The 16,758-nt window shown below is 48.6% G+C and overlaps 1 protein-coding gene across 1 annotated transcript in view; it reads left to right on the top strand.

Annotated features, from left to right (window-relative positions):
* The window catches only part of LOC133116947 (syntaxin-binding protein 5-like), a 116,224-nt gene extending 106,188 nt beyond the window's left edge, over window positions 1-10,036 (top strand). Inside the window, exons 23-28 of the mRNA XM_061226979.1 lie at window positions 463-702; window positions 1,567-1,930; window positions 3,449-3,614; window positions 5,628-5,739; window positions 6,568-6,788; window positions 7,140-10,036. Of these exons, the coding sequence (XP_061082963.1) occupies window positions 463-702; window positions 1,567-1,930; window positions 3,449-3,614; window positions 5,628-5,739; window positions 6,568-6,788; window positions 7,140-7,181 (1,145 nt within the window). The 3' untranslated portion in view covers window positions 7,182-10,036. The remainder of the gene's footprint in view (window positions 1-462; window positions 703-1,566; window positions 1,931-3,448; window positions 3,615-5,627; window positions 5,740-6,567; window positions 6,789-7,139) is intronic.
* Window positions 10,037-16,758: the final 6,722 nt, after the last annotated feature.

Here is a 16,758-nt window from a genome sequence, read left to right as displayed (position 1 = left end):
CTCCCTGGCAATATGTTGTTCTCTGCCACATCTTCTTGCAGTGGTTTCAACTTAATCACTGGCATCCATCAAGTCACCTGACAGTCAAAAGTTTATTAACCAGCGTTTTAGGGAGCTTAAATGTGTTATGTATGCTGTGTGTGTGTGTGTGTGTGCACTTACAATGACTTGCACTTACGATGGCTATTGTTTTCGGCTATAACTGCCGAAATGTATTTATTTATGCACTTTGGATTAAAAAAGTGTCTGCTAAATGACTGAAACGTAAATGAAAGTGCGCATGTGCGTGTGTTTTTCCCTTTCTGTTGTACATTGTTGCCCACGCTCACCGCATCCAGGCTCTCCAGTGTGCCGTTTTAATTTGGGTGAATCACCGCCATTTCCAGAGCGGCATAGTCGCGGCACACGTAGGCAGAGCGCGTTTAACCCCGCGTGTCTCCCCCCTCCCGCTCGGGGCCGCAGAGAGCCGCGAGAACTCCTTCAGCCGGTCGCGCAGCTCCAGCGTCTCCAGCATCGACCGCGAGACCAAGGAGGCCGTCACCACCCTGCGCTTCATGGAGTCCTACGCCCTCAAGACTGACGTCGCGCCCGCCCCCTGCCTGTGGGTGGGCACCAGCCTGGGCGTGGCTCTCGTGCTGGCCCTGTCCGTCCCCGCCCACGAGGAGGAACGGTTGGAGGAGCCTGTCACCGTGACACCCAGCGGTGAGCCCCGTCAAACACGGCCCACAAAAAAGATCACGCTGTACTAATCGATAACAACCAGACTCCAGTGACCACTCTGTACTAATCGATAACAACCAGACTCCAGTGACCACTCTGTACTAATCTATAACAACCAGACTCCAGTGACCACTCTGTACTAATCTATGACAACCAGACTCCAGTGACCACTCTGTACTAATCGATAACAACCAGACTCCAGTGACCACTCTGTACTAATCGATAACAACCAGACTCCAGTGACCACTCTGTACTAACCTATAACAACCATACTCCAGTGACCACTCTGTACTAACCTATAACAACCATACTCCAGTGACCACTCTGTACTAATCGATGACAACCAGACTCCAGTGACCACTCTGTACTAATCTATAACAACCATACTCCAGTGACCACTCTGTACTAATCTATAACAACCATACTCCAGTGACCACTCTGTACTAATCTATAACAACCAGACTCCAGTGACCACTCTATACCAATCTATAAGAGCCAAGCCCCACTAACCACTCTGTACCTATCTATAAGTGATCTATGGGAAAGAGAACAGTCTTGAGTAATGAAGTGTTGATCATTAGATGAAATGGACATTAATCTTTGGTTGTGGCTGTGTGCCGGCCACACTCAATGCCTTGTCCTTACTGGGGTTTATCAGCTGAAGAACATACATATACACACCTTTTCACTTCATTCATTATTAACACATTTTATAACATACCGTATATTCCATTTACAGATGTGAAATATGTCTCCTCGGCTCTCTGACAAAACAGACAAGAGGTCTATCTTTATATGCTAATGCTAACTCCTGTAACATCCCTCTGCTCGCTCCCTGGTCCCCAGGTATAGCGCTGATGCTAAAGGGGTCCGTGTTGATGTTCGGCTCGTTGGACTGCGGGGGCGCTCTGATCCCCGACCCGTACGAGGTGTGGAAGGACCCTCACGCCCCGGAGGACCCCGACAGGCCCCGAAAGCGCAAGCTGGTCACCGCGTCGCCCGGCTCCTCCCAGGACGCGGGCGGGGAGGGGCACCTGGCGGTGGTGTGCTCCGAGCGGCAGGCCAAGGTCTTCTTCATGCCCTCCCAGACCTGCCTGTTCGTCCACAACATCACCGAGTCCTCCTTCGTCCTGCGGGCCGACGTGGTGTCCGTCTGCAGCAGCGTCTGCCTGGCCTGCTTCTGCGCCAACGGACACATCATGATGCTCAGGTACTGACCAGACCCTTTTACTGACCCTACCGACCACTACTGATACTACAGACCCTACTGACTGACCCTATCAACCACAGCTGGTACTGCAGAGCCTACTTACTGACCCTACCAACCACTATTGATGCTACAGACCCCTCGTGTTTGATACTGACCCTACCAACCACTACCGATACTACAGACCCTCCTTACTGACCCTACCAACCACTACTGATACTACAGACCCTACTGACTGACCCTATCAACCACAGCTGATACTCCAGAGCCTACTTACTGACCCTACCAACCACTACTGATACTACAGACCCTACTGACTGACCCTACCACAGCTGATACTACAGACCCTCCTTACTGACCCGACCAACCACTACTGATACTACAGACCCCTCGTGTTTGATGCTGACCCTTCAGCATGATTCATACTTTGTCACATGACCCTTGTGACAAGTGTCGTATGATTACATATTATGGAAAATTACGTATTTTCATTTTCATTTTAAATGGATAAAATTGTTTTTTTTTTGCCCATCAATCGACACTCAATAACCCATAATAGTAACTCATTTACATAAGCATTCATTTGCTGTAGTGCTCCAAATTGTGGTCAGGTGCATCCTGTTTGCTTTAATTATCTTGAGATGTGTCTAGAAATTAATTGGAGTCCACCTGTGGCGAGCTGAATTGATTGGACATAGTTTAGGAAGGCAAAGTGTTGCAGGACACTTTTTCTCAGTGTCGCACAGCTGTAGAATTGTGTTATGTCACGGACACAGTCATACTTTGTTGCGCGGTGTTGATTGGACAGCCAGATGGAACACTGAAATTCATTGTCATGGATAGGCTGTGCCGAGGAGTGGCTCTGTGTTTTTAAAATAGGAAACATCAGCAGTTTGGCATCTTGTTACCATAGAGACAACAGAACCCTCATCACAGACCTTCGGCGGAGTATAAATGCGGAATTTATTTTTTTCATTTTTGTCGCGTGATACTTGTCAGAAAGGTTTTATGACAAAGTATAAATCAGGCTTTACTGATACTACTATGGACTAAGCCCTGCCTGACCTGCTACGATTCCAACTACTGTGTCCTGGTGATCAGTTATTGGCCCTCGCCTGGACTTCACACCAGTATCCCCAACAAAACGTACAGGGTGCTGTGTTATATCTTTTCCACCTGAACCGATCGACGATGCTGCAGCTGTGAAGTACACCTACAAACACGATTGGGCATCATTGAGAGATAAAAATGTTCATAATTGGTAACATGTGGGAGCGAAATGTCACTGCTGTCGCAAGCGGTTTGATCTGGAGCGTGACTCACAAGGTGTGCGATCGTGTCGTTCTGCTGCAAGCTCCCTGCGCTTGATTACGGTAATGAGGACAGGCGCTGTCGAATTTCATTAACGACCCCAATCCTCCGACCTGCAGGGACGGGTGCCTCTCCCTCATCGGAGGGGCGCAGGAACACTTTTGTGTGGCGCTCAGTGGAGGGATTGTGCTTTTCCTTTTGAATCTGCAGCCTGCCCAGCCTGCGCCCCCTGCTGGATGTGAACTACCTGCCCCTGACGGACATGCGCATCGCCCGGACCTTCTGCTTCACCAACGGGGGCCAGGCCCTCTACCTGAGCTCCCCCACCGAGATCCAGCGCATCACCTACAGCCAGGAGATGTGTGACAGCCTGCAGGTCAGTGTGTGTGTGTGTGTGTGTGTGTGTGTGTGTGTGTGATTGTGTGTGTGTGTGTGTGTGTGTGTGTGATTGTGTGTGTGTGTGTGTGTGTGTGTGTGTGTGTGTGATTGTGTGTGTGTGTGTGTGTGTGTGTGTGTGTGATTGTGTGTGTGTGTGTGTGTGTGTGTGTGTGTGTGTGTGTGTGTGTGTGTGTGTGTGTGTGTGTGCATGTGCGCATGTGCAGGTCAGTGTGTGTGTGTGTGTGTGTGTGTGTGTGTGTGTGTGTGTGTGTGTGTGTGCATGTGCGCATGTGCAGGTCAGTGTGTGTGTGTGTGTGTGTGTGTGTGTGTGCATGTGCGCATGTGCAGGCCAGTGTGTGTGTGTGTGTGTGTGTGTGTGTGATTGTGTGTGTGTGTGTGTGTGTGTGTGATTGTGTGTGTGTGTGTGTGTGTGTGTGTGTGTGTGTGATTGTGTGTGTGTGTGTGCATGTGCGCATGTGCAGGTCAGTGTGTGTGTGTGTGTGTGTGTGTGTGTGTGTGTGTGCATGTGCGCATGTGCAGGTCAGTGTGTGTGTGTGTGGGTGTGTGTGTGTGTGTGCATGTGCGCATGTGCGCATGTGCAGGTTGTGTGTGTGAGTGTGCAGGTGGATGTGCATGTGCGTGTGTGTTCACAGCAGAAGTTACAAGTTGTGTTTATTTTTGCTGGATAAATAAAGCAAATTAATAATGCAAAAAGACCCTGCCATAGCTGCCAGACCTGCTTGTGTCTCACCTCACACACACAGGCACATACACACACACACACACACACGTACACAGACTCACTGATACAGACTAATGAAAAAGTTTGCCTACCCTAACGATTTTAGGCACAATGCTGATCTGCGGATGTATTGCTTTTTCACATAGGATTGGCCCGTGGCAAATATATAACTAAAAATAAAGCACAGTAAAGACTGAGTTTGTGTTGATTCCATAAGTATGATGTTGTGATGCTGTCATTGTGACCTACTAGTTCCTTTCAGCATGTGCATACAGTATATACCCTCCTGAGAATGTATATTTAATTATCATAACTTATTAGGCTAGCTCAATCAACCAGCCAATTTTCACTTCCATATTATTTACTAATATCAAATTGATCCTTATACATATTTAATCAAAAGTCATCCAATATTAAGCGGTAATACTAGTCCTACGGCTATACAGTGCCACCTTCTGGTAAAGTGATACACCATCATTGTATCAAAGCATATCTCAGGAAACCACATTTTCTATCAGAGGACTCACACTTTCCTATAACTATCTTGGCTCACTCTCATAGCTGTAGGCAGGGGAAATACTGCCGTTACCACAAACTGCCACGGCCGAGCAGGGTGACAAACATACCATAGTAGTCTGGGCTAGACCTAATATGGTTAAAGGATTTTTATAAATGGGGGGTGCTTGCATTTAAGGGATGTCTAATACTAGTATCAGGGAGAATCTGCTGATCTCCTGGTCCCCTGATTTTCTTGCATGAGTATTCTGGGTATGCATTGTGGTCTTCCAATTCTTTTGATAGTGTGTTATTTATTTTCTTTGTCCAATGTCCACCGTGTCTTACAGTCGTAAAATGTTCATTAACATTGTTAAAGCAGTATTTGCATGGGCATTGACGATTCTCTTATTGTGTCATGGGATAAAATGTTCCCTTATTTGCAGTGCGTCCAAGTACGTGGACCCATATTTGTAAGATTACTGGGCTAATTTTACCAAATGTCCATTTCACCTCCCAGTATAGAAGGACTTAGTGATAAATAACAATTTCATTGATACCTGGCAGTGGATTCCCTCTGTCCTGAGCACAAGGTCTTGCCACCAATTTGAGCACTCCATAGACATTTGCAAACTTGCGTTGTCATGTGAAAACTCTGGTTATAGGTTTTAACATAGGTGTTAAAATAACACATTTTCCTATCCCTTACAAAATTAAAACCCTTCCAGTTTATTTCCTTAACTGATGATTTGATGATGAGCTGTTCGTTGACAGGAGATGCTGGGGGAGCTCTTTGTTCCGGTAGAGACCCCAGAGATGCAGAACAGAGGCTTTCTCAAGGGCTTTTTTGGCGGGAATGCCCAGACCTTCGACAGAGAGGAGCTGTGTGAGTGAAGTTTCGCCACTTTACCACTTCCTGTTTGACAGCTGCACATGGATCACATACCCCGCAGAGACACTTGAGCTTGTTTTTCTGTTCCTCACCCTTTCTTCTCTCTGTCTCTCTCGGTTTCCCGCTGTCTCTCTCTCTCTCTGCCATCACTGTTGACTCATGTGACATAGTACCTGTGCATTTGTGTTGAGGAAACAAATGTATATCCAGCTCAATCATAAAATTACATTTCCAAAAAGACGTAAGTAAGTAAGTACGACTGATAATTTCAGAAAACACAGCATGAAATATTGCACTTTTAAAACTGAAGAAAACGAAGCTGCAAGCACACACTGATATAGCTGGGGCTGTGAGCGCTTAAGGCTGGGGGCCCGGCCCTGGTTCTGGGTGTAGGGTGTGGATGTTGAGGCTGGGGGCCCGGCCCTGGTTCTGGGTGTAGGATGTGGATGTTGAGGCTGGGGGCCCCGGTTCTGGGTGTAGGATGTGGATGTTGAGGCTGGGGGCCCCGGCCCTGGTTCTGGGTGTAGGATGTGGATGTTGAGGCTGGGGGCCCCGGCCCTGCTTCTGGGTGTAGGATGTGGATGTTGAGGCTGGGGGCCCCAGCCCTGGTTCTGGGTGTAGGGTGTGGATGTGGAGGCTGGGGGCCCCGGCCCTGGTTCTGGGTGTAGGGTGTGGATGTTGAGGCTGGGGGCCCCGGCCCTGGTTCTGGGTGTAGGGTGTGGATGTTGAGGCTGGGGGCCCCGGCCCTGGTTCTGGGTGTAGGGTGTGGATGTTGCTCATGAGTCATGGCTGACTGGGGCTCTGTCTCTGTCTCTGCCCCAGTTGGAGAGGCCACGGCTGGGAAGGCCTCGCGAAGCCTAGCCCAGCACATCCCGGGGCAGGGGGGCATGGAGGGCATGAAGGCTGCAGCCGGGGGTGTGGTGGGGGACCTGGCCCGCGCCCGAATCGCTCTGGATGAGAGGGGCCAGAGACTGGGGGAGCTGGAGGAGCGCACTGCGCTCATGATGTCCAGCGCAGAGATGTTCTCCAAACATGCCCACGAGGTAGGGGGCTGCTGGGGTTCGGGGAGTTTGAGTTAGGGATGGAGAGACTATGAAGTGATGAGAGGGAAGGGGAGCTGAAAGTTTCAACTGAGCGCACGACCATATACTGTCTATCAGGGCTTGGGTTCATTTTCATTCAGTTCAATTCATTTTAAAACATTTACTTACATCAAATTAATTAATTGAAAAATGCTTGTAAAGTTCTGTGGGATTGTTTTTAATGTATTGAAAATGTATTTAGTTTTCTGAAATGACCAAATTGAAGTTGACACCAATCCCACTGTTGGTATTTTGTTGACTAAAAGTGATTACAAGACCTTTTTAAACATTCTGTGCTTTTCCCTCTCACAGCTGATGCTGAAATGCAAGGATAAGAAGTGGTATCAGTTTTAAGGAGGATGGAGTCTCCTCTACCGTCTGAGACCAGAACACAGAGCAGGGAGCCGGACCTTCACTCTAACAGACACACCGTGCTGGCTGCGACACACTGTGCAGTTTCCTGTGTGTGCAGACCTGCTTTTCCCAGCAGCACCCTGTGCAGGGTTTCCTGCGTGGGCAGAACTGCTTTTCCCAGCAGCACCCTGTGCAGGGTTTCCTGTGTGGGCAGAACTGCTTTTTCCAGCAGCACCCTGTGCAGGGTTTCCTGTGTGGGCAGAACTGCTTTTTTCCAGCAGCACCCTGTGCAGGGTTTTCTGTGGGGGCGGAACTACTTTTCCCAGCAGCACCCTGTGCAGGGTTTCCTGTTTGGGCGGAGCTTAGCGCAGGATGATGGAGGACTGTGGACAGAGGGTGTGGACACATTTACACAGACCGAGGAGGGGGCTGTTGGACAGGACCCCTGTGACCTCACCTCCCTCTCCACGCTGGACTACAGTCCGTCTTTCTGTACAGTGGTCCTCTCACCAGGCCTCACTCAAGAATGACGGACACTCTGAAGCTATAAAATATGTCCAATTGCATGAAACAAGATGGAGGAATTATATATATAAATATATATAAAAACATAAAACTGCCATATTAGAAGCAGCATGTTACTTAAGATAAAGTTTTATTTAAATGAGTTATAAACCAATTACAAAAAAACAACCATAGATAAAAATAAAGCCCTTTCTATTTTTTGAAATAGCTCTAAAAGAAAAAAAAAAAAAAAAAAAAAAAAAAGGCATAAAGACATAAAAGGCCAAAATAATTTTGGTCCGGTGGGTTTGTTTTTTATGTTTTAAGAGTAACATTTTAAACAGAAACTGTTTCGCTACCCAACGCCACTATACACACTCAATGCTCTTTGCAAGAACAGACCCAGACTGGACAGACCGTGGGACCAAAGGCTGGCAGACTGTGGTAAACCCACTAATCCACCTTATCAGGCTGTCACCAGGATTCTCTGACTGCTGTGTTAAGTTTAACGCCTCCCCACTGCATAAATGTTATTAAAGTTGTTGTAAACGCCCAGTCTTGAAACCAAAGGCGATGAAGAGCGACTGCAAACCGTTTTGTCAACAGAGATTTGCACACATCATATCATCGGTCATATTTAATGTGCCAGAACGTTAGATGGGTGGTTCATAAATATAAGCTAGCAAATGCTGACGTGGTAGAGGTAATGCAGTTCCTATGGATTTAATTAGTCAATTACTCAAACTAGCCTTTAATGAATATCTGTTAATGTTTGGTTTTGTTTGTCGCAAATTTTATTTATTTATTATTTGTTTTTTTTACAGCTGCCTTTCGTACATAACACGTTTGGTGAGTGGGTCTGTTTCACCTGAATCAATGAAAAAACTCATTTATCTGCCAAAGCAATTAACATGAATGACAGAAATTAGGAGTATATTATTAGATGTTATTGTGAGGTGATCATGCATTTCAAAAATCAAAGGTGTCATTCAGCGTGATGTTTGACTGTGCTTTATCATTAATGAGTGTGTTTGTCTCTGCTTATTCACTAACAGTATATCCACTATGGCATGGGGCAATTGGTGGGTGCCATTTTAATGCGATGTATGGTGAGGGAAAATGTATGATTGAATATAAATATACACTGATCCAGTGCATTACTATTAACCAGGGATATAAGCATTGTATAAGTATGAATTTATTCATGAATGAGAGGCAGTGGCAATAGTGATACAGCAAAATGGCAATCGCAGAAGCTCCGATCTACGTAGCTACACGTTCAGAGGTTTTCAGTGAAGTTATTTTGGTTTTGCATATATCGCTGTAGAGACATAAACCCCTCTCTTATAGTTCATGGTGATAACCGTGGAACTGTAAATGTTTGTGAATAGAATGTTTGATAATATCTGTAATGCACATGTTGAACAGATATATATTAGTGCACCATGCCTACTGTATGTGTCTAATCTCAAATGAGGATTGATTTTGGCACACCTACACATAAAAATGTCTTTTGTCCAACGGTCTACAGTGGCTGAAAGCACGATGGTAACCACCACCAGCCCCACCCCACCCCCAAGCCCAAAAACAAAAAAATCCAGAGGAACTAAACCTTGAGCAAAACCCCCAATTCGCACATTTTATGCAACTGAACAACACAACCATGAGCATTATCACAAACCTGTTTGCTTTTGTTTCAACCTTATGGGTCCTCCGATGAAATGTATTGAGGCTTATAGGTGCTTACAGATGTTCAATTATTTTTCATGTACATTACAGCATGACTCACTGGATTTTAAACTGACATGTAAACCTTTACTTGATTCCTGCCAAACCAGAGCAATAGCCCTCCTTAACTCCACACATCACTTGCAGGCTCGGTTTCAGATGGTATGCAACTGGCAGGCTGTTTTGTCCTTAATGGTAATGGTGATCGTCCTTCTGCCTCTGTGTTCTCGAAGAGGCCGTAGACTTCCTGTGTCACAGTCTGTGGTGGCTATCTGTGACAATAACAATAGACTGGGCGTTTCTCTTGCTGTTTCTCTTGTAAAAACATGGAAATGAGAATTACATTTCTCTATGGCTGTTGTTCCTATTTACGGATGGTATCATACCTGATATTCTGGACTCTACAGAAGTCACGGAAACTGTGCATCTCCCTCTGTAGTTGCATTACTGACTCATTACCTGGTTTCATGCACAATTCCAACAAAGGTTTGTCTTGTTTAACTGGATTCTGACATCTTCTGTTCTTGTTGATATTATAGTAGTGTAATAGAGGTTCTCAAAAAGTAATGAAAATATGTTGATGCAGATTAAAGCGAAATAAACATAGATTGATGTACACTCTTTGGGAGACTTTGTGTCCTCTGTTTTCACAATGATCAACTGTATGGCAATGAGCATCAGACTCCTGTTCTGCTAATGACATTCAGTTCAGTTTTAAATTCTGATGAAAAAAATAACCTTGGCACCACCTCTCCAAGGAATCACCACCTGAACGTGGTGGAGGGGTTTGTGTGTCCCGGTGATCCTGGGAGCTATGTTGTCGGGGGCACTAGTTTTAGCCCCCAGTAGGGTCTCCTAAGGCAAATTGGTCCTGGGGGAGGGGCCAGACTAAGAGCGGTTCAAAGACTCCATGACACGGCCTCACAAGTATCAAGATACCTCGCCCGGAAAAGGGAAACCGGGGCCCCCTTCTGGAGCCAGACCCGGGAGGGGAGCTCGTTGGCGAGTGTCTGGTGGCCAGGCCTTATCCCATGGGGCCCGGCCGGGCACAACCCGAATTGGTCACGTGGGGCCGCCGCCCTGTGCGCTCACCACCTGCAGGGGTTGGCATCGGAGTCGGGTGCTTTGCCCAATGGGCAGTGGGCAAAGGCAGGGATCCGGACGTGCTGATCCTCGGCATCACAGACTGGTTCTGAGGACGTGGAACGTCACCTCTCTGGTGGGGAAGGAACCGGAGCTAGTGCGTGAATGTCGCTGTGTCAAAGTGTCCCTGAGCAAGACACCTAACCCCTAAATGCTCCTGATGAGCTAGTTGGTGCCTTGCATGGCAGCCAATCACCGTTGGTGTGTGAGTGTGTGTATGAATGGGTGAATGAGAAGCATCGATTGTACAGTGCTTTGGATAAAGGCGCTATATAAATTCCAACCATTTACCATTTACCATTTAACTGATCACCACCTGGTGGTGAGTTGGATCAAGTGGCCGGGGAGGCTGCCGGATAGACCTGGAAAACCCAAACGTGTAGTGAGGGTGAACTGGGAACGTCTGGCGGAGGCCCCTGTCTGCGAGGTCTTCAACTCCCACCTCCGGAGGAACTTCTCATGCATCCCAGGGGAGGCTAGGGACATGGAGTCTGAGTGGGCCATGTTCAAAGCCTCCATTGCAGAGGCGGCAAGTAGGAGCTGTGGCCAGAAGGTCATCGGTGCCTGTCGGGGCGGCAACCCAAGGACCTGCTGGTGGACACCAGCAGTGAGGGAGGCCGTCAAACTGAAGAAGGAAGCCTTTCGGGTTTGGCTGGCTCGGGGGTCCCCTGAAGCAGCAGACAGGTACCGGGTGGCCAGAAGGGCTGCGGCTTCGGTAGTCGCTGAAGCAAAAACCCGGGAATGGGAGGAGTTCAGGGAGGCTATGGAGAAGGACTTCCGGTTGGCCTCGAGGAAGTTCTGGCAAACCATCCGACGACTCAAGCCGGGCTTGTCTCAGGGGAGGAGAACTGCTGACCCGGACTGGGGATGTTGTCGGGCAGTGGAAAGAGCACTTTGAGGAGCTCCTGAACCCGAACAACATGTCCTCTGTGGAAGAGGCAGAGCCCAAAGACTCGGGGCAATCTGCACCTATATCCCTGGCGGAAGTTGCTGAGGTAGTCAAAAACCTTCTCAGCGGCAAGTCGCTGGGTGTGCATGAGAGGGCCGTTGTTATGAGCCATCCGGTCCCTGCATAACCAAAGTGAGAGCTGTGTCCGCATACTCGGCACAAAGTCAAGCGCGTTTCCAGTGGGTGTTGGACTCCGCCAAGGTTGCCCCTTGTCACCGGTCCTGTTTGAGATATTCATGGACAGGATCTCAAGACGCAGCTGAGGTGAGGAGAGTGTCCGGTTTGGTGACCTCAGAATTGCGTCTCTGCTTTTTGCGGATGACGTGGTTCTGCTGGCTTCATCAGACCGTGACCTTCAGCATGCACTGGAGCGGTTTGCAGCCGAGTGTGAAGCGGCCGGGATGAGAGTCAGCACCTACAAGTCCGAGGCCATGGTTCGCTGCCGGAAAATGGTGGATTGCTCCCTCCGGGTTGGGAACGAGTCATCGCCCCAAGTATCTTGGGGTCTTGTTCACAAGTGAGGGTAGAAGGGAGCATGAGATCGGTAAGTGGATCGATGCAGCGTCAGCAGTAATGCGGGCGTTGCACCGGACCGTTGTGGTGAAGAGGGAGCTGAGCCGGAAGGCGAAACTCTCGATTTACCGGTCGATCTACGTCCCAACCCTCCCCTATCGTCACAAGCTTTGGGTAGTGACCGAAAGAACGAGATTGCATATACAAGCGGCCGAAATGAGCTTCCTCCGTAGGGTGGCTGGGCTCAGCCTTAGAGATAGGGTGAGGAGCTCGGACATCCGGAGAGAGCTCGGAGTAGAGCCGCTGCTCCTTCGCGTCTAAAGGAGTCAATTGAGATGGTTCGGGCATCTGATCAGGATGCCTCCTGGGCACCTTCAGAGGTCCTCCATGTGCCGCCAAAACAGTTCTGACAAAACAGTACAAGACCTCTGAAGGTGCCCTGTAGTATCTGGCACCACGACATTCACAGCAGATCCTTTAATCCCTGTAAATTGCGAGGTGGAGCCGCCATCCATCTTGACTTGTTGTTCCAGCACATCCCACAGATGCTCGATCAGATTGATATCTGGGGAATGAGGAGGCCAGGGCAACACCTTGAACTCTGTTGTCGTGTTCCTCGAACCATTCCTGAACAATGTGTGCAGTGTGGCAGGGCGCATCATCCAGCTGAAAAAGACCACTGCCATCGGGGAACAGCATTTTACCATATTGTACCTTGTGCTATTCTGCATGTAGTATGTGATTTTACACTGGTTTCAATGCAGTGAAAAGTGCATTTTTTCCACTAGCCGTGTGCACTCAAAGACCTCCAGGGAACTTAAGTATTGTTTCTGTGTTTTTTGCGTGTGAGCAGTAAGTTATAAGGAAACCTTGTTAGTCTATCAGCAGTTGTAGATTTGTTGTCAAATTACTGCGTTAGTTAGACCATAGAGTTTTGCATTTTCTGTCATTAGCAAATCTCGTGTGTTTTTCACCAGCCGCCGGCAGTTTCGCTCGGTTCTGTTGTTCTGATTAGGTGATCAGAATCAGTTAGATACTTTGGACGCTGCAATTGTTAGGGTAATTTTTAGATCGCTAGTTTGCATTAGTAATTAGCAGTTTATATAGGCGTGCTCAGAGCGACGCTAGCGTCACTCCCTCCCATTTTGGAATGGTATGTTGTGTCAGCACCCCATTACGGTCTGCTCTCTCCCCTTCAGAACGCGCTTCCAGCGACGTGGCCCTCCACAACGACGGAACCCCACCAACCTCAGCTACCCCTCACTGACCCCCTGTGACAACTTCACAGTTGCAGGGGGGCTATGGAACTGCCAGTCTGCCACACGGAAGGCTGACTTCATTACTGGTTATGCCTCCCTCCTGTTCCTACAGTTCCTTGCCCTCACCGAGACCTGGATTACACCAGAGAACACTGCCACCCCCGCTGCCCTCTCATCCTCCTTCTCCTTCTCACACACCCCCGGCCCTCTGGCCGTGGAGGTGGCACTGGCTTGCTGATCTCCCCTTCGTGGAAATTCTCTGCGTTTTCCCTCACTGACCTATCCCTATCCACATTTGAATGCCACGCTGTCTCAATTACTCACCCTGTTAAACTGTATATTGTCATTGTTTATCGTCCTCCAGGTGCCCTGGGAAGTTTCCTTGATGAGCTTGACACTCTACTCAGCTCATTCCCTGAGGATGGCACCCCACTTATCCTCCTGAGAGATTTCAACATCCACCTGGAAGCCTCCCAGTCTGCTGCCTTCTTACCACTACTTCACTCCTTTGACCTCTCTCTGCAGCACTCTCCCCCAACTCACAAGGCTGGAAATCTTCTTGACCTAATCTTTCTGAGGAACTGCTCCTCTTCTAACCCCACTGTTACCCCTTTACACAAGTCCGATCACCACTTAATTTCCTTCACCTTCCCCCTAGCTGCTCTACCTCCCTCCCCTTCTCTCACCCCCACTGTTTCTGTCCGATGTAACCTCCGCTCTCTATCACCCTCCTCCCTTGCCCCCAGAGTCACCGCTTCCCTCCCTCCTCTTGAACCCTTCTCCAAACTACCCACTGATTCCGCATCTTCCGTGCTGCTTTCCTCTCTCTCCTCAGCCCTTGACTCTCTCTGTCCTCTTGTCTCCCGGCCTGCTCGATCCTCCCCTCCCAGCCCATTGGTTTCTGACCTTCTACGTTCCTCCAGGCCAAGCCTACGTGCAGCTGAGAGGAAGTGGAGGAAATCAAAAGACCCGTCGGACCTGTCTTCCTACCAGTCTCTCCTGGCGGAATTCTCCTCCGCTATCACCACTGCCAAGAGAAATTACTACCAAACAAAAACTCCACTTCTAACCCTCGTCAACTGTTCTCCATTTTCTCCTCTCTCCTCAGCACACCTCCCCCACCATCTCAGTCCTCGCTCACTGCTGATGACTTTGCGGTATTTTTTGACGAGAAGGTTGCAGATATTCGCAGGACCTTTGCGACCACCACCACTTCTATGCCTGCCTCCATTTCTGTGTCTGCCCCCTGTTTCTCCTCTTTCTGTCCCCTTACAGATGCTGATGTGTCTCACCTCCTGCTCTCCCACCGCCCTACTACTTGTGCCCTGGACCCCATCCCCTCAAACCTCTTTCAGGCAATCACGCTTGACATCCTCCCGTTTGTCACCTCCCTTGTTAACTCCTCTCTGTCCTCTGGCTGCTTTCCCTCATCATTCAAGAGGGCCTACATCACCCCGCTCCTAAAGAAACTATTGACCCCTCCTGCATTCAAAACTACCGTCCGGTATCTCTCCTTCCTTTTCTATCCAAATACATTGAACGAGCCACCTCCAACCAACTCTCTTCCTTCCTCTCTCAGAATAACCTGCTGGACCCCCACCAGTCTGGCTTCAGACCTGGCCACTCGACGGAGACTGCACTCCTCTCTGTCAACGAGTCCCTTCAGGCTGCACGAGCAACCTCTCTCTCCTCTGTCCTGATCCTTCTTGACCTCTCTGCGGCATTCGACACGGTCAACCACTCCACCCTCTTAGCCTCCCTGGCATCTACAGGCATCTGTGGCACAGCCTTAGAGTGGATCCAATCTTATCTCTCTGGCCGGTCCTCCCAGGTGTCCTGGGCTGGAGGAGTGTCAACCCCTCGCCCCCTTGTTACAGGAGTCCCCCAGGGCTCAGTCCTCGGACCCCTCCTCTTCTCCATCTACACGAGATCCCTTGGCCCCGTTATCTCTGCTCATGGCATCTCCTATCATTGTTATGCTGATGACACCCAACTCTTTCTCTCCTTCCCCCCATCAGACACACAGGTCTCTACCCGTATCTCCGCCTGCCTGAGAGAGCTGGATGGGCAACCACCATCTAAAGCTCAACCCAGATAAGACGGAGGTGAACTTCATCCCTGCTTTAACCTCTCCCTTCTCTGATTTCTCCATCTCACTAGGGGATACCACAGTGACCTCATCCCCTAGTGCAAAAAACCTTGGAGTGGTGATGGACAACAGGCTATCCTTCTCCAAGAACATCGCTACGGTGACCCGGGCGTGCAAGTTCTTCCTGTACAACATCCAGAGAATCCGACCCTTTCTCACCACCTACTCCACTCAGCTCCTTGTTCAAGCAATGGTCCTGTCCCGCCTGGACTATTGCAATTCTCTGCTGGCTGGCCTTCCAGCATCTGCCATCAGACCCCTACAACTCATCCAGAATGCTGCAGCCCGTCTGGTATTCAATGTTCCCAGACATTCACATGTCACCCCCCTGCTCAGCAACCTCCACTGGCTGCCTGTTATGGCTCGCATCAAATTTAAAACTTTGGTGCTCGCATACCAGGCAGTTAAAGGATCAGCCCCTGTGTATATTCAATCCCTTATCAAGACCTATACACCAACAAGACCCCTCCGTTCTGCCACTTCATGCCGTCTGGCGCCTCCCCCTCACCACACCTGCACATCTGTCCTGGTCCCACGGTGGTGGAATGACCTCCCGGTGAATGTCAGAACAGCAGAGTCTCTTACCTCCTTCAAGCGCAGACTGAAGACCCATCTCTTCAGGCTACACCTTTCCCTCCCCAACTCACAATCACTGTGATTAGCCTTAGACCGTAATAGCACTTATGTATCGATATCGTTACTTGTATAGGTATTGTTGTTTTTATTGGCTGTTGTTGTATTCTAGCTGCCAACAGTGGTATGCTAGTTTGAATGTTGATTGTACTCTTCAAGGGTTCTGAATTTCTGTATGTTTACACTAGGACTCGGAACTGTACTGTCCTCTCAGGTCTACTTTTGCACTTGTTCTTGTGATTGATTTGCACTTTGTTGTACGTTGCTCTGGATAAGAGCGTCTGCTAAATGCCACGTAATGTAATGTAATGCAGTGGGGCATATAGAGTCGTACACTGTAAAGTTTTGTCCAGGTTCTCTTTAACATCCAAACCCTCATAACACTGAAATGAAAGTGCCCCTTTGATTAATGTTTGTAAGTATGTCAGATTATGTGTAAATAGAGTTCCACACAAAAAAAAGAAATCCACAGATTTTATTTCTGACAAAAAAGTATTCTTTCACAGATACTACAGTGGAACTGCTATTGATCGGCGAATGTAAAAAAAAAAAAAGTGTAAATCTTTTGATTATGCAGTCTTGGTTGTGAAATATGTGCGTTGCATTGTCTCATTTTATTTAGCGGGTCTGATTCAGTATACTAATTTACACAGACCAGGTGATGTTTTACTGCATAGCAGGCCCACCTGATCATCGCAA

Source organism: Conger conger, chromosome 17, assembly GCF_963514075.1.
Source record: "Conger conger chromosome 17, fConCon1.1, whole genome shotgun sequence".
Classification (NCBI taxonomy): Eukaryota; Metazoa; Chordata; class Actinopteri; order Anguilliformes; family Congridae; genus Conger; species Conger conger.
Note: the sequence above shows the minus strand (reverse complement) of the source record. Positions and strands in the feature narration are given on the sequence as shown.